Here is a 21,717-nt window from a genome sequence, read left to right as displayed (position 1 = left end):
AACACACACACATAGCATACACACACACCACAGCACAGCACAGCACACACAGACACTCACACACACCACAGCAAACCACACAACATAACACACACACACACACATATCTTCTAGGACAAGCTACTTCCTTCAGAGCTAAAACCTCAGAAATTCAGTCTCATAAAGGATGCTGTTCCCTTTTATAAGTTTATTTTAAATATGTTACTTATAAATGATGACAAGCATAACATAGAACTTGGCTTCTCTTAAACTTTGCATATTTGTGTAACTAAGAGAATATGAAGTTATACTTTATCTGTAATGTAATTATTTCATTTATTGTTTGTTACTATTAAAATTTCTGACTGGAATTCTGTAACCCAGACAGTGAATAAGCTCAAAATTCTTTGAGTAACATGTCTACGTACTTATATATGAAATGGTTACTTCGAAAGTGCCTCTTACATATTTTCACTCTCTCCCCCTCCCATCTCTGTGTGCAAAGGTGTGTATGTACACGTGTGTGTGCAAGTATGTGGGTGTCTGTGTGTATGTGTCCGTGTGTATGAGAATAGTTGAGCACTATTCCTATGTGGAAATCAGAGAACAACCTGAGGTATCAGTCCCTGTGTTCCACCGGTGTACACAGGTTTTTGTTCAGTGGTAAGCATACCAGGCTATCTGGCCCTTGAGCTTCCATGGGAGTCTTCTGTCTCCTCCTGTCACCTCTCCGTAGGAGCTCTGGAATTAGATGCACATTGTGTACTTTGTATTTCATCAGTTCCGTGGACTCAAGCCCAGACCTTCATGTGTGTATGACAGGTGATTTACTCACTGAGTCATCTCCCTAGCCAACAAAATACTTTGTATGTATGTATGTATGTATGTACGTAAGTAGGTAGGTAGGTAGGTAGGTAGGTAGGTAGGTACGTAGGGAGGGACGGAGGGAGGCACAGAGGGAGGGAAGGAGGGAAGGAAAGAGAGAGGGAGGGAGGGAGACAGAGATAGAAAGAGAGAGAGAAAGAGAGGGGACACTGAAATCATGTACTCTATTAAGTATTGCCTCTGGAAGCGACATCCCAGATGTACAGTCTTCTTTCTTTGCTGTCTTTGATGTTTTTTTCTGTCTTTTTGTTGTTTTTGTTGTTGTTGGCTGCAACTGTGGATAGCTTCCCGCAAACATTCTGTGAGAGCGCTGTGGTGACAAGAGAGAATACTTCACAGCTTCTACTTATGACTGTCCAAAGGTGTTTACAGCCCAGAGCTTGCCATGTGTCTCCTGAGACTGGATTTTATATATAAGCCGTTTATCATTTGTCAAGTGCTAACAATGAGAAAATTGGGCTGAAATTTTCTAAGCCTCTTCCTAGTTCTGAGATCTCAAAGGAGCCTTTCTGGGTTTCACATCATTCATCTAACTCATCACTTGATTTCGGTCTCAACTTTGTGTGGATGATTTCCAGATCTGTGTCTCAAGTTCAAGTCTGTCTCATGAGATCCCATTGTCTAAAGGAAAACTTTCTCTGACTATTTTAAGATGTGTGTTGTGTAAGTCGCTCAAATATACCATGTTCAGAACAGCTCATTAACCTCCTGTAGGAACTACCTGCTCACCATGCAAGATTCCAATCAAAGTGTCTTTTTGACATGAAAATGTTCTTATCCCATCTCAGGACCAGTTGTCTGACTCCATGTTCCCTGAGCCGAGTGATGTCAGAGACCTCTTGAGGAGTTTAATGATTTCAGACTCCTTCAGTAACGAGGAGATTCAGCCTTATTCACTTATGACTCAACCTCACTTTAGAGACTACATTCTAACATAGTAGGTAATTAACAAATGTTACATGAACAGCTGAAATGAAAACTGAATGATCTGCAAATTGCTCTTGGGATACTGTGGCATGCCTGTGGCTTGAGTGCAAGCTCGGGAGCTCACTCGTTGAGCAACTTGCTTTCTGCGGGCAATGGTAAGGCCACCTGGGTATTAATTAATGTTGTCCTCCAGCCTCTGGGCTTCCTATCTCAACATGTGATCTCTGCCTCTCACATGGCTGTCACTGTGATGTGTCTGCCTTAGGCTCTTGCCAGAGGGCTGATGAACAGGGCTGAATAATTTGGGACTTTCAGTATCCAAAACTTTGAACTAAGAAACACTTGGTGGTGGTGGTGGTGGTGGTTGTTGCTGCTGCTGCTGCTGCTGTTGAGGAATCGGTTTCGGGGAGTGGTTATAGTAATGAAAGCATACTCACATACCTGGGGTGTTCTCCCACAAACTCTTGCCTCTCCACCAGTGCTACCTGCTAGTCTGCTTGCAGGAGGCTCCTGTAAGGCCCAGTCTTCACGTGTTTTGAATATATCATTCTACAGTGGGTCCTTTCTGCTCCCTATGTACCTACCACATATTCGCTGCTTCTTTCTCTTTATTCACTGGTGTTGTTTTAGATTAATGGTCAATAGCCAGTTTCTCCTCTCTCATGTATGATTCAGTTCTCTGTAGGTGAACAGCTGATATTTCCTTCAAATGTGTGCCAATATTTGTACATAAACTAATGTCATCACTACCAATCAAAAGATGCACTTTCAGATCCTCATGTTGCAAATGAAATTAGGTCTAATTCTCAGGTTTCATTCAATAAGCATACTGAGGCAAATAACCTTTCAGACTTGAGTCACTGGATGTGTCTTAATATCATCACAACACACCTCAAATTCAACTTAGACTGAAAGAAATCACCAGGATGTGTGTGTGTGTGTGTGTGTTTGTTGTATGTGTGTGTATGTGTGTCTGTATGTATCTTTGTGTGTCTGTGTGTATGTGTTCAATTTACTGGTGTTTGATTAGTTAATGTGGAAGCAGCATGTAAACAGAAGATACTTTTGCCTCTCAGGATAATTCTTCCTGTGAGAGCAGTGGCTCTCACAAGTCCTTTGGACTTCTCTGAGATATTGATCTTAGGCCAGCTCTGTACTGTCTGTCTGCTGCTAGTCCCCCAGTCATGGGTTTCTCCCTGCCCTTCTTCCTGACTTTTGTTAATGGAATCTGGGACGGCCTTCTGAGGTTAATCTTTGAAAACATCATGGTGTTGAGCACTGGTTCAGCGGGCAGCACTGAACTTGATTCAGAACCTAGTTTAAACCAAAAGCATATCAATAATGAGAATAATTATTCTTTCTCTATATTAAACACTTATTAAATGCCAGTTATAGTTGCATAATTACCACATTTAATTCATGAAACAACCCTGCAGTTTAAACAATCCAGCCCACTACAGATGAAGAACAGAAGTATTAGAGGCTAAGGAGATCATGGAGGTCACACACCAATAAACAACCAAGTTAAATTTGAACTTCTGTCTCTAACCATTTTCTATTTCACCCATATTTACAAGATAATATTAACACAGTTGTTCATGTTTGGAGTGAGAGAATTTCTTGTGTACAGATGCCTCATAGCAATGCTGACTTGTTTGTTGAGACTGTAGCCCTGTTCCTGTTGTCATGTATTTAGAACAAGACGGAGAAGGCTGAGATGCTACCAGATGGGCACAGTGAATCGAACAGAGGGGTGACTGACTCGTGGATGTGTCTTTACTTTCCAGGAAGATTTCCAACCTGAAGCAGCCTTAGAGACCAACTGGGAATCAGTCACAAGCTCTTTCTCGGTGAGTAATTTATTATTCTGCTGCCAGTGAAGAAAACTGATGGACAAACCCAGGTCAGCCTCAGAGCGACCTCAACTGATAAGAACTCAGGCTTGACTGCAAGTCAAATCACAGGCAGTTTGAGTTCCTCCATTTTTTTCAGGAACACCCCTGGCTGGCTCCTCTTTAACATTTGCGATTTCAAGGGTATTTCCAGTCTGGGAAAATCTCCCTGTTTACAGTATGATGACTTAAGTGAAAATCAGCCATGCACAGGGTTCTGATTAGCACAGAGCACATCTTACCCTACAGCTGTAAAATGGTTCATGTCTCATTTCATTTCTTCCAAATTTAGTCATTTCTCAGGATCCTGTCCCCTTATCTGCTTTGTATGCAAAACACAGATCTTGCCTGCACCAGTATGGCACGTAGAACTTATGCAATAATAAAACACAAGACAATAAAGTCAAGCTCTTCTGAGCCAGGTTCCAGCGTTGTGATCAAGTGTCTGCAGTTGTAACATGGGGCCATGGGGTTGAGTCAGTGTTACTGTTTTTAAGCTAATGTTTTTTTTTTCTTACTGAGGAAATGTTTTAAATTCCTTCTATGGCAAGGTTTCAGCAAGCATGGAGTCTGTGCCTCTTGAGATCCCCCAGGGTGGCCAATCAATTTACATTCAGACCTTCTGCTCCAGGGCTCAGAGATCATTGAAGAAGAGGAAGTAAAAAGATTGTAAGGCCCAGAGGTAGTAGACATCTGCAGAAAAACAGTACATTCCAGACATGAGGTAATTACAAACATGTACTTACAGCAGCTGCGATTACATACAGATGACCTGCACAAGATCAAGGTACAGAAAATCCCACCATGGTGGGGGAACTCATGAAGTCTCTCCCTAGCTGAGGAGCAATTGATGGCTTCTGGGGAATGAGGAGCCAGGTCTCTCGGGGACAAAGTCCCTGAGTGGTACCCATAGGGTAGGTTGTTCTACACCTGAGCCTATACATGCAGCACTAAGGGTATTTCATTTTGGTTTTTGCTTTTTTAAGAGCCCATGAAAATGGGAGGGAAAGTGTTGAGGAAATAGGGATAGAAGAAGAAAGGGAATGGCAAGAGATAGAAAGATAAATTAACATTCTAATTTATCTTTATAAATATTCAAGAGAATCTCAATGAGATCACATCATATACGTATATGAAATTATCAAAAAATTAAAACAAATATTACATTAGAGGACTACATAGAAAATGAATAGTGAGGATTGATGGTGATGGTCTGGGCTTCACATGAGTTTAGCTCAGTAGAGGCAAGCTCAGTCAAATGGAAAACATCAAAATGAAACAGGCAACACTGAAATGTCCCTCTGCCTCAGGAGAAGGGCAGGGCAGGTATCTGCCTGTGGCTAATGACACTGTATCCCAGGGCTGAGGGCTGAAAGTCACTTCAGCTTCCTTTCTGTCTTACTCATGGTGGTTCAGGGTGGTCTGGTTATTCCTGCTCTAAGTACAGAGTCAAACAATTTACATAATTATGCATCAGCCAGGCTTTTAAACAAGAGGAAGACAGGCTTATCCCTTTGGAATATGTGGTAAAGTTCATCCCTGGTCCATATTTATCTTTGGTTTGTGTTCTGAGGCTTTACCTGCATTGGACGAGCATGTGAATCAAGTTATCTGTTAGTTGTTTCTATTAGTTTTCATTAACATACAGAGAAGACGCTTTTCAGGGATATACAGTATATACACAGTGTGTACTTTGCTCGTATTTGCCTTCACTGCTTTTGTTCACCGTTCCCTTTGTGGTTCTTTCCTATGTTTTAAAACTGCTCTTGTTTTTAAGATCTGTTCAGAGTAGTATGAAGAATCACTAGGCCAACTGGCATTTTCTATGTCCACCATATTTTGTTTTACTCAAAATAGTTTATATATTATTTTTATGCAGTAAACATGTTTTGTGTTAATTTTAATTCAATTAAAATTTGATTTAACATTATAATTTAAATTTATAAATATATAACAAAAGCTCAGTGCAACCAAATACATGCTATAGCTGAAGGAGGTACACATAAGTGGCTCTCATTCACAAATTTTTAAAATACTTACTTCAAAAACAAATATTCTTGTAGGTTTATTAGCTCACTTAATGGCATATAAGTGTGCCCTTCACTATCTTCCTGTGTCTGCCAAATGCCATAGATGGAACCTAGAAAGCAACCATGAATCTCACACAGAGGGACAGGTTTCCATTTTACATGTGGTTTGAATTTGCCCTCCAGTTTAGTGTTAGAAGAGATTGTATCTCCTCACCTTACCCCACCTCCATTCCAGGGACTGAGACCCTTAGAAACTTGTTCTTGTAGTAATGTCTGGGTATACAGTGACATTCCAGGCATTGTTGAGAGCTAGCTGAGAATACTTCTTATAGCCACTTTACCAGAGTTATAGCAAGAAGATTTACTTGTGTGTGAATGGCTTGACTTCTGTTCTTACTTTTATTTCAAAGCTTCTAAATGCTGTCAGTCTTATAACTTTGGTCAACTCATTTTGATTTGGAAGCTCTCAGTCCCACATTGTGATATAAAATTAATTGTATAGTGAATATGGACCACTGGGGATACAGGAAATAGACTAATTATAAATTATCCACACAGGCTCAGTGGAGACTTGTAATTACAGTACTGACTTATAAGACTCATATATTCCTGATACATAAGTGTTAAGAGAGATGTAGAAGACACAAGCATGTGTGTCCCAGAGATCAGATCATGTCTCCCCCCTCCTCTCTCTCTCACACACACACTCTTAAAGAACAAGAGCTAGACACTTCAGAACTTAGGAGAAATTGCTGCTCTTGCAGAGGACCCAGGTTTACTCTCATGTACCCATTGTGATGGCTGATAATCATCTATAGTACCAGTTCCAGGAAACTTGACACCCTCTTTGACCGCTGTAGATACCAGGCACGTGTCTTGCACACATATATGCATGCATACATGCAAACACCCATATTCATAAGATAATATATAAGTGTAAAAGTTTTGATTTTTTTTAAAAAGAGCTGAACAATTCAGTATGCCAGCACCTGGATGGAATTATATTGTCATCAGCAAGGTGAGTGCAGAGTGTGTCTTTATCTTGGCCCAGAATATTAACAAGTTCCTCTTTAAGTCATGCTTGACAAATGTCAAGAGACTGGATAACCAATTGCTTGTATATACCTGCGTGGCCTCAAACCCAGGTGATGAACTCAGAATGCTGGGAGAGAATGAGGATGTGTGCTTATTTTAACAGAGCTAACTAAAAGTGAACACAGTCATCAATCTGTCTCCCATCCCCATCACACTCGCCAATTCCCACATTCCCTTGCCATTGTCCTAGAAAGCATAAATGAACCTGAGTCTACGTTACACCAATGCTAGATGATTTTACTGAACTCAATAATTTTACCACGTCAGGTGCAGTGGTTTACAAGTGAGGCATGGTAGAGTCATCCACAGACCTATGAATAGTAATGATGGACAAAGGAACAACAACAGGAAAGTGGGGGCGTTAACTTGCCCTTGTGAGCTCTGCAGCACATATTATTTCTATAATACTATAATATAAAACTGCAGTTCAGGTTTAAGAATGCAAGTTTTCATTAATTTCCACTTTCCTTTAGTGAAAGAAAATATTTACCCATGGGGAGATCTTATTAGTCTGATAGTTTCTTTAAAGATGTTTAGATGATCATTTGAGGCTGTGTTCTCTCTGTTTCCCTGTTAATGGGTCATGAATCTGCACAGAGATGTTTGACTCATGGCTCATTTACCTCGAGATTGTACAAAGGTTAGTGCAGTAAGTGCCTAGGCATTTTACATGGAATGTTTTATTTCCATGGCAAAATATATAATCTTCCTCTGGCCTTTCAATGGTACTGTGTTCCTCATTTCAACAATAAACAATATTCTGAGACTCTTAATGACAATTGGGATTGCTGCTAAGCTGTAGCAGTATTTTTATTTTCCATTTTAATATGTTTCCCATGTGAACCTTGCATTCTTAAATTAAGAGAGCCTATTTCCAGGCCAATTATCCTGTTGTCAGCAAATAAGTTGGTTAAAGTGCCAGACTTTATCAGAATATCTGCAGAGTTCCACCTCACACAGCATCTGCAGTGGGAGAAATATGGAAGGTGTGCATAGAAGCGTAGCATGGGAGAAGAGATTATATCATCAGTAATTACTTGAGAGGAGATCAGAATTGTAATTCTCACTATTATTAGTTGATATATGAAAGATTTGGGACAAGGCACCAAGAAATCAGATGTCAACTTTTAGATTCCTACTTAGACTGTATCTTTTGAAATTATCAAAGCTAAGGTAAATTGAAAGTTGAAGGGCCTTGTTGGCTTTGACTTTCATAATAGCATATGCTATGCTGTGCATATACACTGTTTAATGATAGGACGGCTCAGTGCCGGACTGCCATGCATGACATCTTGATGGTTAAACACATCTGCGTTCCTTGTGCATGGGTGTGGTGTGTGATTGTTATATTTTGCAACAATGAGCCCTTTGAAAGTACACTGAAATGATGTCACTCTTAGGGGGCGGCCTATCACTCTCCGTCAGTAACGGACACCACCCTCACTGCTGATGCCCTGGACAAAACTATCGCAGAATTTGATACCGTGGAAGATCTGCTTAAGTACTTCAATCCAGGGTCTTGGCAAGATGATCTGGAGAATTTGTATCTGGATACCCCTCATAATAGAGGCAGGTCATACCATGACCGGAAGTCCAAAGGTAAGAAACAGAGTCTCGAATGTTCTTCATCATTAAGTAAGGGTTTGCAGTGAGAATGCATATCTGTGCTGTATTCTTCTTAATTCATTCATGTTTTATATATACTGGCCAAAACACGCATCTGTAGGCTACTTTCAAATGAAGTTGTGTGTTTTGTCCAAACTGCTCTTTGTATATGACTATAAGCAATATACTATAGTTTAGAGACCTTATAAAAAGTAACAATGGCCTAGAAAAAATGGCTCAGTTGGTAAAATCTTGCTCCACAAGCATTAGGACCTGAGTATGGATGGTGCCCACCAAGGTAAAAAGCCAGACCTGATAGCACACACCTGCAGTCCCAATGCTGAGAAATCATAAACCAGAGGATCTCTGGTCAGCAGTTTTGGCCAATTCAAAGATCTCAAGAGCGGTAAGAAACTCCACCTCAAAAATTTAAAATAAAAAAAAATGAGATAGAAAGATATTGAGGAAGACAGCTATCTGGCATCATTACCTCTGACCTCCATGTGCACATTCATGGCAGTGTACACAGATGCACATGCATAAAAGCACCCATACATAACACACAACAGAAATAGAAAGTAATACATCTAAGCTATCTTCCTATTCCTTAGCAGGTAAATCCTGATTTTATAGTAGAAGAAACCAAGTCAGGAACTGTGTATGGACCACATGCTAGAGACCGCATGGCTGGCTAGGTGACAACGCTGACAAGCCGTGCTTTCCAGTTTTTGGTTCATACTAATTTTGCCCATGTGATCCAGTGCTAGGCTTTTCTGGCAGCTCTCAGTGTTGACTCTGCAGAACTGCTAGTGTCAGCCCAGAGAGCTGCTGTGACCCGCCAGCACGCTGTGGGCCAGTTCAGTGCTATGCATGTAGTGTTGCCTTGCTTCAACATACACTGCATGTTGAGCAAATCATCCTACCCCACCTTCCCTTCTCATGCGTATGCCACCAACTGGTTCTCTTTTTCCTCTGACAGTTGCTTCTGCTGTCATGTTTTCTGTTTATATGAGATTGAGGAGCCAGAAATGAAAAATATATGGAATTTGCATTCTGAAATTTACTTAAGTTAATATAATTATCTGTAGTCACATCCATTTTCTGCAACTGACAATGTTCATTCTTACCATATCTACTAAGAAGGAGGCAGCTGGGTGACTGCCAGGTTTAGGAGGTAAGTGTCACAAAAGAGGAAAAATCAGGAGATCGTTTGAAGACATATCTGAGAACATTCCAAAATGTAAATTTATCAATGCGAGGGAAAACAATAAAACAACAAGGGAAAGGAATGTTTAGACAAACACTTGAGTAAAAATAATAATTCTAAAACTTTGAAAATCAACAATATGGTGTATTTATCGTGTTGCTGGCCTATATAATCTTGGAGAAAGAATGTGTATAACTCCAGGACAAAAAATAAAGTGGTCAAACTCCTGCTCTCTCCTTGCTTGATTTGATAAGATTTATTACTAGGTTTTGCTAGCAAATCTCATTGTGTTTCTGCTAAATAGCTCTGAAGGTGTTTATCTTAGACATGGCTTGTTTCTCTCTGTGTAATCTTTAGGGTGTTTCCAGGATCTGAGCCCAGGCTGCTCTCACACGATCCATGACAAAGCTGAATCTGAATGCCTAATTGCTAGACTTCTGTCGGTGATTTCTGCTCCTGGCTTAGGTCATAAATTTTACATATTTAGCACTCATTATGAAAGAGATACAGGGACACCAGTGTTACCTAGATGCACCATGTGCCGATCTGTGTAACTGAAAAAGAACTTCTCAAGACTCATTTCAAAGATGACATTGGTTTTATTTAAGACATTGCTCTATTTTAGGTCTCTAGTAGGTCAACCTAAAGGAAGATAGAATAGACCAAGCAGAAATCATTTTACACCAGGCATCAGAAACAGAATCAAAGACAACTGACTTTGCCCAAAGTATCTCAGTACCAGTAGCTTCTGCAAGGCCTTGCTTCTTGGTTCATCTTCCCTGGAAACACTAAAACAGGAAATCTAGATTTAAATCAGAAGCATATGCAGTTCTGTGATTTTTTTTTCTTAAACTGCTAGCCTTTCTGTGTCTTTGGTTCCTGTTGGTAAGGTATATATCACTGCTTGTGAAGGCTACTTAGATAGCTCTCTAAAGCCCTAACTACGTGGCACATGTTCAAAACTGTTTAACTACCTCTAACCAACTTCTGGTTTTAAAAGACATGTTCACTCCCATGGCAAATCTATCTTGTGTCTTATTTGGTCCTCCATTTTTGAGTTAGGAGTACTTGAAACACATAACAACAAACACAAGAAAAACTTTCTTTAAGGGAATAAGTAATTCTGGGACCTCCCATGGACCCTACTTTAGCTGAATCAATAATTTTATGGGGTGCATTATAAAATGCAACTGCATGACACCACCCCAGAGATGCTAACTCAAATCCTTCAAGGACCGAGGCTGCAGCACTGACATTATTTATTGCTGCTTTGAGGTGTCTTCAAAACCACCATGAAGGGAGCATTCACCCCATCTGTCTAATATGCATTTTATGTGTTTGGATATTTAGTTTTTGAAGTGCTGAAGATTGGACTAAGGGCTATGGATGCACCTAACAAGTATTCTGCCCTTGAGCTCCCCCTCCCCCTCAGCCCAATGTATTTCAAAAATCTATAAAAATCTACCCCATAGGCAGAGTGTCAGTTTGTAAAAAATGCCTTTGGTTACAGAAATAACTAACCTTGCCAGAGCATTCGAGACAGTGTTCTACTTGATGTTTGTGACAAAGTAAGCAGCATTTTTCTCTCCCCTGTTGGTTCTGGTTCCATTTCCTTGTCTTGTGTATAAAACAGCCCAAAGGCAGAGTGACTCATTCCTTTCATTTAACCCTGCCATGTCACCACAGTCTCGTACTGAATAAATGTGCTGGGATAATTGTTTGTCATCCCTCTGAGGCTGAACCACCTGCTTGGATCACAGAGAAAAGGAAGCTGGGTTTGATATTCTGGGTGGTATTTTCTGCCTTTAGAACTCGAAAATACAAACTTGGGGCTGTGTTCTAGAACCTGAGGAGGGGAACCATGAATAAGAAGTAAACACAGAAAGGAAGACCCCTTCCTTTGAGATAAATCCAAAATATTCTCCCACTGGTACTGTAAAATATTAATGATATTGTTCAGGAAAATAACTAGAATTTCTTTTTATTTCAAGGTAGTCGTGGTTATGCCTGGGACTTGTCAATGCTGGGCAAGCACTCTTTGTTTTGAGGCAGGACCTCATGGAACTCCCCGGGGTGGCCTTAATGTCACTTCATAGCCCAGGAAAGCCTTGACATTACAGTCCTCCTGCCTCAGTACCTCTGAACCTGAAATGTGGAATTGAACAACCAGTCTCAGTAATTTACATTTAATAATTCATCTAGCAGCTTTTCTTCTGGTTTTCACAGGGATCAGAAAGTGATATTTTTCATGGTTCTAAGGAGGACAAGTCTAGGAAACCAGAATATGAATAGAGAAAACATATAATGCAATAGAGGGTAACAAAGAAGCCTCTGAAACAAAAACTCACATAGTAGTCAATCAAAACCCGTAGAATCTCTTATATGCATCAGCTGTCAATAAAAATGACAATGACCAATAACCTGAGACAGGAAATAGGAAGTAGGACATTGGTAGGAAGAGAAAGGATTCTGGGAAATAATGAGAGAGTAAAAGGGAGATTTGCCTGGGAACTGGGGCAGTGGGGGCGGGACAAAATAAACCAGCAAATAACTGATTTCCGAATACAATAAAGAGAGATGCTGAGAGAGATTCCATAGAGATACTGGAGTGAGATTATGCGGAAGACTCAAAAGAATAAATGGGCCAGGATTGAAGGAGAGCTAACTAGCCATGTCGAAGGCAAAGAATAGTTTGAATGGGTTAAGTAAGTTATGAGGTAGCCAGAGAATGTGCCAGTGCTTGTGGTCTAGGCATCTGTTAATGAATAGTCTCACAGTTGTCATTCCTGGAGTAGGGAATTTGTTTTTGTTTTACAAGAACCCACCCTGGTGTGTGTGTGTGTGTGTGTGTGTGTGTGTGTGTGTGTGTATGTGTGTGTGTAGCCCAGGCTGGCCTAATACTTACAATCTTCTCAGTTTGGGGATCACAGTTATGGGCCACCATACCTGGAACAAAGCCAGTTCATATTGAGAAATCCAATGTTTTGATTTATTTCTTCTTTCTTGGATGGGAGGGAGAGCAGATGAAACTGAGCTGTTCTTGTCCAGAAAAGAACTTGAAATGAGTAAGAGGAGATCTGGGACAGATAACTATGTTTGAGGATATAGTTCCATAGAGAAAACCTACTCTCCATCTCCTGGGTGGATAAGCTCAAACTCTGGCTGACTCCTTGTGGACTGTAGAGATTATAAGTTAGTAGGCCCAACTTTCAGTTTCTCAGGAGTAATATAGGAGGATTAGCATGTAGAATTGAAATCTGTAGAAAACTATAGCTCTAAAACCCAAATTTTAATCAATAATATCAATCTTGTACTTCCATCACAGATATGAAAAGTTAAAGAAAAAAAGTCTTCTCTAATTCAAGTCTCATGTACTTTTTCTAATAGCTTTGAGTAAAGCAAAATTAGGTAAATGATATGGATGCTCTTGCTAGCAGCTGCCTAAGGGGACCAAGGTCGTTGCAGACTACAGTGCTTAACTAAAACTAAACTATGATTCACTTAAATGAAAACCTGTGAACTTAGGTGCAGTGTGTATTTCTTTAGGCTCATAAAATAAAATTAGAAATACATTAAGAAGAAGTCAGCCCTAGGTTCTGCTAAACTGGACACTAAGTAAGAGAAGATTTATGGAGGTTAACAACAAAAATGAGACCTAGCTCCTTGATTCTTGAAGGACAACTTGTTTTCTCAGAATGACAGCATGTTATCCTAGTAATGCCCAACACTCAGTGACCAAAGAGAAAGCCTGTCCACAGTATAAGGGCTGTGATGAAATTTAAAAATAATGGCTATGGTTATGTGGTTACAGCTCAGTGGTAAGCACACTTGCCTAGACTGAGCAAGGACCTGGGTTCAATCTCTAGCAACACACACACACACACACACACACTACCTTACATGGTTAGCTGTTGTGACTCTGGGATCATTCCTAAGCAGTATTTGAGGAGCTAATATCAATTCTGTTCATTTTATTCATGACAGTTTGTTCTAATACCTAAAACATTTCATTCTAATTTGTAAACTAATGTAAGTAATAAGCACAAGAAACTGGAGAATGGATATAATAAGTAAGTCATAAACGAGAAGTTTCCAAAGGTACTGAGGTAATAAATATTTAAAAATACAAGCACTTACAGCTTTCTTTAGATGCCTATGTAATCCCTGGGTGAATGTAGTTTTATGAAGCCCTTGAATGACACCAGTAAGCACTGGTCAGGCAGGCTTGAGATGATAGTTCCTGTTGCCCTCTCCAAGTCAGATGCTCAGAAGCACTGCAAACACCATTACCACAGCAGACCTCCTTTTCCATCATTGAAACATCATCAGCTTCATTCTTTTCTTGAAACATGGTAAACACAAGATTAAAGTTTTCACAGTGTTAAAAGTGTTTACCTTCAATTACAGCAGTAGTAAGGTAATCTGCTCTAAACTCCTTGGACGATACTAGTGCCTCCTCTACACTCACCCAAATATTTTAGATTCTTCAAAGAAAGACACATACATGCAGCCTTATTGTCAAGGTGCCTTAAACAGCCCAATGGTTGGGCATTTCCAAACCTCTCTATGGCTAGCACATTCTCCTCCCTGATAGTCCTGAATTAATACTTTCTAAAATCTATAGTCCATCTCTGCTACCCCAGACCCAGTCAGGGGAGTAGGCCCTGAGGTTACTCTATCCTGATTCTTACATATTGTATGCTTTCTCTCCTACATCTCTCCCCTGTCATGGAGATTCTAACCCTCCTACTTCTCATGGTCCCTTGCCTGGGAAGTCTAAAGGCACAACCTCTGTCTCTTTGCCCAGACATTAGCAACCAGCAACTTTATTTCACAAATCAAAGCCACCTGGGGACGGGGACCATCAGTGTTATACAAGTGGACATGCCATTTCCTGTGTAATTTAGGGAGCCAAATTAACACAAAGAGCATTAGAACTAATCTACAACACTCAATTCAGAGAAAAGAAATAACGCCATGGATTGAAAACAGAATGACGTTGGAGCCCAGCAAACCTGTCATACAATTTGGACTCAAATCCTAAAACAGTAGCTTTGGAGAAAACCTACATTTGGAGGAATTGCATGTTTTGTAAAATGCCTATGTTCATTTCCACAGTTTGCAACACCATGTACTGCTGAGGCAGTCACAGGATACCCAGCACCTGGTCATGGGTCCACAAATGGCACTTGGTGTTTATTTTAACTAAGATCTTCATGCAGAGCCCATTTTTCTCTGAGCTCCACTCTCTTCCCTGTAAGACTCTGCGTTCGTGCCATGTCTGGAAAGCCTCATGGAGTCTGCAAGCACGCCATGTCTTTACTAGACTCTGAAAATATACACAAAAATTGCCAAGTACCAATCTTATTAGGTGCTGCCTACCCATAAACTCTCCAAAACTGTTTTGATCATTGAGTATGTCCCCTCTCAAACTTTATTTCTTTCTTAACCTTTCAGACATAAAATCCTTTTGCTCTCTGGACCACCAAGATTTAGGAGACTTGTTCCTGTATATGAGCATATAGGTTTCAGAATTTACCAGTATGGGGGATCCTGACACATTGGGTGCTTTTACTTGAGAAAACAACATAAACCACATGAATCAAGCTGAGCACACCTGGACATTGCCCCTCTGATGTGTAGATGACAGTAGCCTAACCTCTCCTCAGCTACTGTCAGTAGTATTCTGACAGTAGCTGATTCTGTATTCAATCTGACCTCATTTGTCTGCAACATTAATGTGGGTCAGACCTACTGAGAGCTGAGATTTGGACCTGGACCTCAAACACTCTAAATTCATTCAAGCTAAATAAATGCATGGCATGAGAGTATCATTATCATTATTTGCAGAAAGAGAAACAAATTCAAAAAGGTTCGCTGACATTGTCTAAGTAGACAAGCCTGTCATGACCCTGGCTTTGCTGGCTAGAAAGCTATGAGGAATCCATTGGTATTTAAAGCTCAAATTCACAGGCTAAGGGAAAGAGAGAGATTTAAAAAAAAACCTGCCTGATTCTTAAGCATTCCTTCATATGTTTTGCTAATTTTTATTTCATAAATGGGTTGTACACGTGCCCTTAGGTAGTGTTCCTGGTGACAGAGATATACCCGATATGGTCACAATATTCCTCAAGTTGAATTCAATGCCTTTCAGACATTCTGTTACCTACAGTTTTATCCTAGAAAATCTTGGATGAGCATTTACTAGTTTTAGACAAGTTACTCAACCTCTTGGTATCTGAGTCTCTCCACAACTAAAAGATGGAGACAGCAGTATCCTTAGTAAAGATTTATTGTGAAACCAATTCAAGTGTGTGCAAGAACAGATTTCCTACATGCTGTAGGGGCTTAGAAAATTTCCATTGCCACATTGCTTCGTGATGCTTTTGAACCTTAGAAAGCAGCATTTGACTGATGACATTTTACCATGACAGAGTAGGTTAATTATTATAGATAAAAATGGTAAATGTTTCTATTTTTAAGAAATTCAGCAACAAAAGGAATTATGAAATTTAAAATATTCATGATTTTAAGTTTAAAATATCCTAATTTCTTATAAAAAATATTAAATAACTGAAGCTTCCCCCCCCCAATTCTTGATTGATCCATAAAAATAGTTTCCACAATTAGGCCATGACTTATAGAAGAGGGGATCTGAAAATTCACAGTGAGGTTGTAAAGCAAATAAACTAGATAGACTCCTGGGTAATTCATGAACCTTGAAAAGGGGCTAAGAGCCCCCTCGTTGTTTGTTATAAAAATACAATTATTCATTTACTCCTCTCACCTTCCACTGTTGCCCCAGTGCTATAAATCTACACAACACCAATATCACCTTTTTAGCCCTTTTCCTAACAGGTTTCCTACATAGTCAACCTTACATACCTCGGGGTAGGCATTTTAGAGGCATCCTTCTGGAAGCCATGCCCTATGGCATGGTTCATGCCCATACAGTGAGCTATCTCTACTCTACAGTGCTGATTTCTCAGCTCTTCCAGAACCTTCCCTACCACGTTCTAGGTTAGGTTAGAGATAAGAGCTTCCCAATATAAGAGACAGTAATAAGATTTGAATTATTTTCCCTCTGTGTATGATTTGAAAGATTATGCTAAAAAGAATCTGAGTGATTTCTTTGATTCATTCATGGAGTTGTTAGTTATTGAATATCAATTCTTAGCAAAACAGAAATCTGGCACATAGACGAGGTTGTCTTTTCTAAAGTTCTTGCTTCTACTGGCAAGTATAATGTGGTTTTAGAAGGACATCGTAAAGGGGCTGCATTTGCTTCTCCCACTAGGACCCACACAGTAGGAAAGGAGAGAATAATGATCAGTCTGCTTCCATAAACCTTATAGATCAGTGGAAGAGAAATCAGAGATGGCTGGGTTTTGGTTTTGTCTTTTCTTAATTTTTTAAAGATTCTATTTCCTCCATGTGAAAATAAGCTTGCATTTGTACATAATTGGTATAAAGATTTCATGCAGTAATATATAAAAACCTAATACAGTTTTTAGGTATTAGTAGCCTAATACCTGGTACTAGTAATCTAATAGGGACAACAACACAGGCCTGGCTTTCCCCCCCACCTAAGGCTGCATCTATTAGAAACTGGACAGAGGTGTTCCTTCTTATCTCCGTTCTAGCATACAAATGCAGTTCTTCCCACAGACAAGGTAACCTGCATCTGAGCTAAGCATCAAGGCTGGGGCTTTAACAGAAAGGTACTTCCTAACCCATGGGGCATCAGTCTATTATGGAGCTCTATGTCCTGAAGAAGATTTACATCATGGAACCTAATTAACATTTCTAGAATTTGTCAATGCAGAGCTCCCACTGATGTCAAAGAGCCATTTTAAAAAAAATCTAGAGTAAATTGGAAAGGAAAGGAAAATTGACATTATCATATCATGCCCACTCGGGTGAAATAAAGAAAATTAGACGAAAGCAATGTACCCTTGAATTAAGCTTGGTACATCCCTGCTGTCCAGCCACAGAGATGGAAAACACAACGGAAGGGCAGCCCCGCCTCCTTGTTCCCCAGGGAGGCTCCCACTGCAGGGCTGCAGCTCCTTCCAGCTGGGGCTATTTTTTATCAGTTCTCTCTGACTGGAAACTTGACACGTGGTGCAAAATAGATTTTCCTGTTATTTGCATCCAGTCAAAAGAACCAGTTCGTTCTAGTTCTAAACTTAGTACCTCTGTGGTCTCTGTCCTCTTTGAGAGCTGCTGGGTACTACAGCAGTGACAACAGGAATTTAATGTATTAAACTGACAGCCTTGTAAATCTCTCCCTGTGAAAAATGGAAGTGAACGGGTTTTAGCTGTAAAGACATTGCTCTACCATGAGGGAGTCCTTCCAAGGGAACAAAACTTGTGTGTTTTATCTAGATTGCTAAAGGAAGCTTGTCACTTTGCTGTATTTCCACGGAGAAGGCACACTGCAATAGATACACACCACTGCCTTCGGTGTATCCATGTGGGGGTGTGACCGGTCACTAGGCGAACTTTGGCTCAGCATCTTTTAGGAATGCCTGTGATCCACCGATGCATTTCTCCATTTCTGTGTTAGGAAAGAGGCTATGGATGAAAAGAAGCAAGGGCATTCGCTGCAGCTAGGCACTGTCTCTTCACTCTCATTATTCTCATTTGCTTAAACGGTAGGGAGCAGACTAATGCAACAGAGGTTGCCTGACAGCAAACCCGCAGTAAGGAACCGGCTCAGTGCTGTGTGCCCTGCGTGATCACGGCATCGTGACCCGTCCAGCCCCCACCGTGTAAACTGCATCTGTTTATTCTTCCATTGGACAAATGCATTGTCGTTATCGCTGGCCGCATATTTGGCCCTCTACCTCAGCCTGGTCCCCCATGCCAGTAATGCATGAGCCAGCACGAGTATTTATCTCAAGGTGACACTTGTAATTGCTGACTGCTGCACTTCTTAATCCGTTTATGCAATCCTTCCTGCTGTGCTTGCAGTTGTTGGCAGGGCTTCAGCAGCAGTAAAAATGGTTCCTTTCCCAAGACAGAGTTCATTCAATTTAAAGCTGGATTGATTATAACTGAACTTATGATGTGTCTTTACAAAGGAAGAAAAAACAGCAATAAATTATGCACAGTGATTATTTAGCAGTTATTGAGTCCCCACAATGTCCTGGCTTCAGCACATAGCAGGGATAAACCACTGCCCTTGAGAGTCAAAGCACAGCTGCCCATATGAACGGCTCTCAGGGCAGCCGTCAATCCAGGTGCCACGTAACTGCCATTCAGGGGTCGCCTGGCCCTTCCCTCTCACTCTCGACAAGTTGTCTGGCTATGCGGAGTTAATGGATTCTTGGCACATATCTGTGACTTCTCTTATTTTTCTTTCTTTCTTTCTTTCTTTCTTTCTTTCTTTCTTTCTTTCTTTCTTCTTTGCTTCCTTCTTTCCTTTCTTCCTTCCTTACTTCCTTTCTTCCTTCCTGTCTGTCTGTCTTTTTTCTTTCTTTTTTCTTTCTTTCTTTTTTCTTTCTTTCTTTGTTTCTTTCTTTCTTTTTCTTTCTTTCTTTCTTTCTTTCTTTCTTTCTTTCTTTCTTTCTTTCTTTCTTTCTTTCTTTCTTTCTTCCTTCCTTCCTTCCTTCCTTCCTTTCTTTCTTTCCTTCTTTATTCATTCATGACATTTTATTTTCCCTGCAAAAGTTCTCCATCATAAGCAGTTTATTTCTTTCAGCTACGAAGTCTAAAGAGGGAAGAGGAGCAACCAGCAGCGAGGGGCTAGATTCAGGGTGCTGCGAGCCAGCTCGGGTTCGGGCTCCAGCAGAGCAGGACTGTGTGGGGCAGGCAGAGCTGCTGCAGGAGCACAAGGCCACCATGAAGACATTCCAAGCGGCTTCCGGAAGCTGCCTTAATGCTGCCGCGCATGCGGACTGAGCACTCTGGTTGGCAGCCTCTCAACACTGCTGGTTCCTGGAGCTTTCCTTGGCAAGCTCAGCCTCCTGGAACTAAGGGACATGGCTTTTGAGATAATCCTTCGCTATGTTGGCATTTCATTTCCATCCCTTCTGGGGCTTTATGGGTAATTTTTTGTGCTTGTGAGTAAAGCTGTCCACTGTTGGTAAAGTGATAGACTGAAATGTGAGCGTCGGCTAATCTCGAGGGAAAAACAGAGGCAGGTCAGCATGTACAAGAAAACAAAAATCTTTCCACACCAGCAGCAGAGTAAGTTTTGTGACGCCTTCTGCATCAAATTTCACAACACCTGTGCCAACGTGGCCCAGAAAAGCAGCCATGTACTCTCTTCTTTTGTGATAGCCTTGGATCGCATACTGTACCTTGGTATTGAGGGACATAATCAATGAGACATTCTCCTCCTGGGAAAGCAAGGATGCGGGGAGCCTCCGAGCCTCCGAGTGCGTGCTCAGTTCTGGGTAACAAGTACAGTTTGGGCTACACCCGGGTGCCTTCAGTATCCTCAAAACTGACAGAAAGAAGGGCCACATCTTCTCCAGGGTCTTCATTTACATCCTCGAGAAGGTATGTGGGAATGTTGCTGAAATCTACTGGTAACTCCAATAGAAAACGAGCTGAAAATTCAACAGTCCAGTTGTTTATCTTCCCGGCATAAATTTCCATGTTCTTTCCATACTGAGGCTCTTCCACGAGTGTCTGGTACTCAAACACGAGGCGTGTGCTCTCACGGACGCGGCCGCACTGAAACTGGTGGTCCTGGGCACCACCAGCTCCTTCAACACGAGCAACAGGCACTCAGTGATTGAATGGCTCCTGGAGGCAAGGTTGTGCGGAGCAGAGGGGTCTGGCAGAAACTCGGCATCCTCTCCAAAGATGAAATCAATCGGTAGACAGCTCTGGGTACTGAACATTGAAAATTACGCCCCATTTTAGTGTTTCTCCAGCATACGGGATGCACAGTTTGAAGCGGTCACACTTGGGTCCGGGAGTCAAGGATGGACAGCCAGACTCCAAGTCCGTTATTCTCAGTTTGTAGCATCCAGTCGTACCTTCCCATTTCGGACTGCGCTTGAGATGAATGGTGAGAGTATTGGAGGAATTCGGCTCAAGGCAATTTCTGAAGACATTTTAACTTGAGTTATGAAATTAAGTCCGATCAGTAAACAGCAACTAGACAGGGTACAAGTTACCCTAGTGCTTACTTTTCTTTCTCTCCGAAACATTCTGCTATAATCCTTGGCTTTTGATCTGTGTGGAGGAATTTCTCCTTCCTGCTCCTCGAACAGTTTTGAGTTTAGACTGAGACATTTTGGGGAACTAGCACGCAGGCATTGCATGCCTGACATCGGTGAAGCTGCTGCTGAGGTGCCCTGGCTTGTGCATAGGGTAGGGATCTGAGAGTGGGTGGCAAGATCCTCTTCCAGCTGTGGGTCATGCAATAAGTGACTTGGGTATGCATCAGCAAGAAAACTTAGAGGTAGATTTTGAGAATACTCTTTAAAGTATCAATTATTCAATAACTATACACATAAATGATTATGATTGTCTTAGTTTCTTTTCCGTTGCTTCAATAACTATAGTATCTCAACACAAGCACCTTAGGAAAGAAGGCTTTGTTGCGGCTCACTGTTTGGAGCAGAGGTCGAGGCTGAAGAAGCTTTAGGAGGCAGCTGTTCGCCTTGCATCCACCGACAGAATGAACAAGCAACAAATGCTAATGCTCACTTCACAGCTTTTATTTCATGCAGTCCAGGATCCCTGTTCAAGGAATGTTTCCACACACATTTAAGATGGATCTTACCTTATCCTCCCAAGTGTGCCTGGAAACCTGTCTGCTGGCAACACTTAACCATCACGATGAATTAGACTTGAAAGCTCAGTGTAATGGTCTTAATTCATATTAATCCCCACTCAGTATGATCCTTAACAATCATTATATACAGAAACGTTCAAGGAGGAATAGAGGAGAAAAACTGGCATTTTCTTTCCTTATTTTAACGATTGACTTTTAAATGGGAGAAACATAAAAGTGGAAGAAATCAAGTGAGTTACAATACAGACTATTAGCCAGCATTCATCACATAACAGTCTATTCAACCTTTTAAATATTTACATGTTTTACAGGAGGAAGGAGGGCCTCTGAGCTATTAAA

At 40.9% G+C, this 21,717-nt stretch overlaps 1 protein-coding gene and 1 pseudogene across 2 annotated transcripts in view; one reads left to right on the top strand and one right to left on the bottom strand.

Moving 5' to 3' along the window:
• Pdgfd (platelet derived growth factor D) overlaps nucleotides 1–21,717 on the top strand; it is a 251,213-nt gene that overhangs the window by 208,282 nt on the left and 21,214 nt on the right. For both annotated transcript variants that reach the window (XM_052189171.1, XM_052189170.1), the window contains exons 4-5: nucleotides 3,579–3,641; nucleotides 8,209–8,407. In XM_052189171.1, coding sequence (XP_052045131.1) covers nucleotides 3,579–3,641; nucleotides 8,209–8,407 — 262 coding nt within the window. The remainder of the gene's footprint in view (nucleotides 1–3,578; nucleotides 3,642–8,208; nucleotides 8,408–21,717) is intronic.
• LOC127689500 (BRISC and BRCA1-A complex member 2-like) lies at nucleotides 19,547–20,692 on the bottom strand (annotated as a pseudogene).

The sequence above is a fragment of the Apodemus sylvaticus genome, chromosome 7, assembly GCF_947179515.1.
Source record: "Apodemus sylvaticus chromosome 7, mApoSyl1.1, whole genome shotgun sequence".
NCBI lineage: Eukaryota > Metazoa > Chordata > Mammalia > Rodentia > Muridae > Apodemus > Apodemus sylvaticus.
Note: the sequence above shows the minus strand (reverse complement) of the source record. Positions and strands in the feature narration are given on the sequence as shown.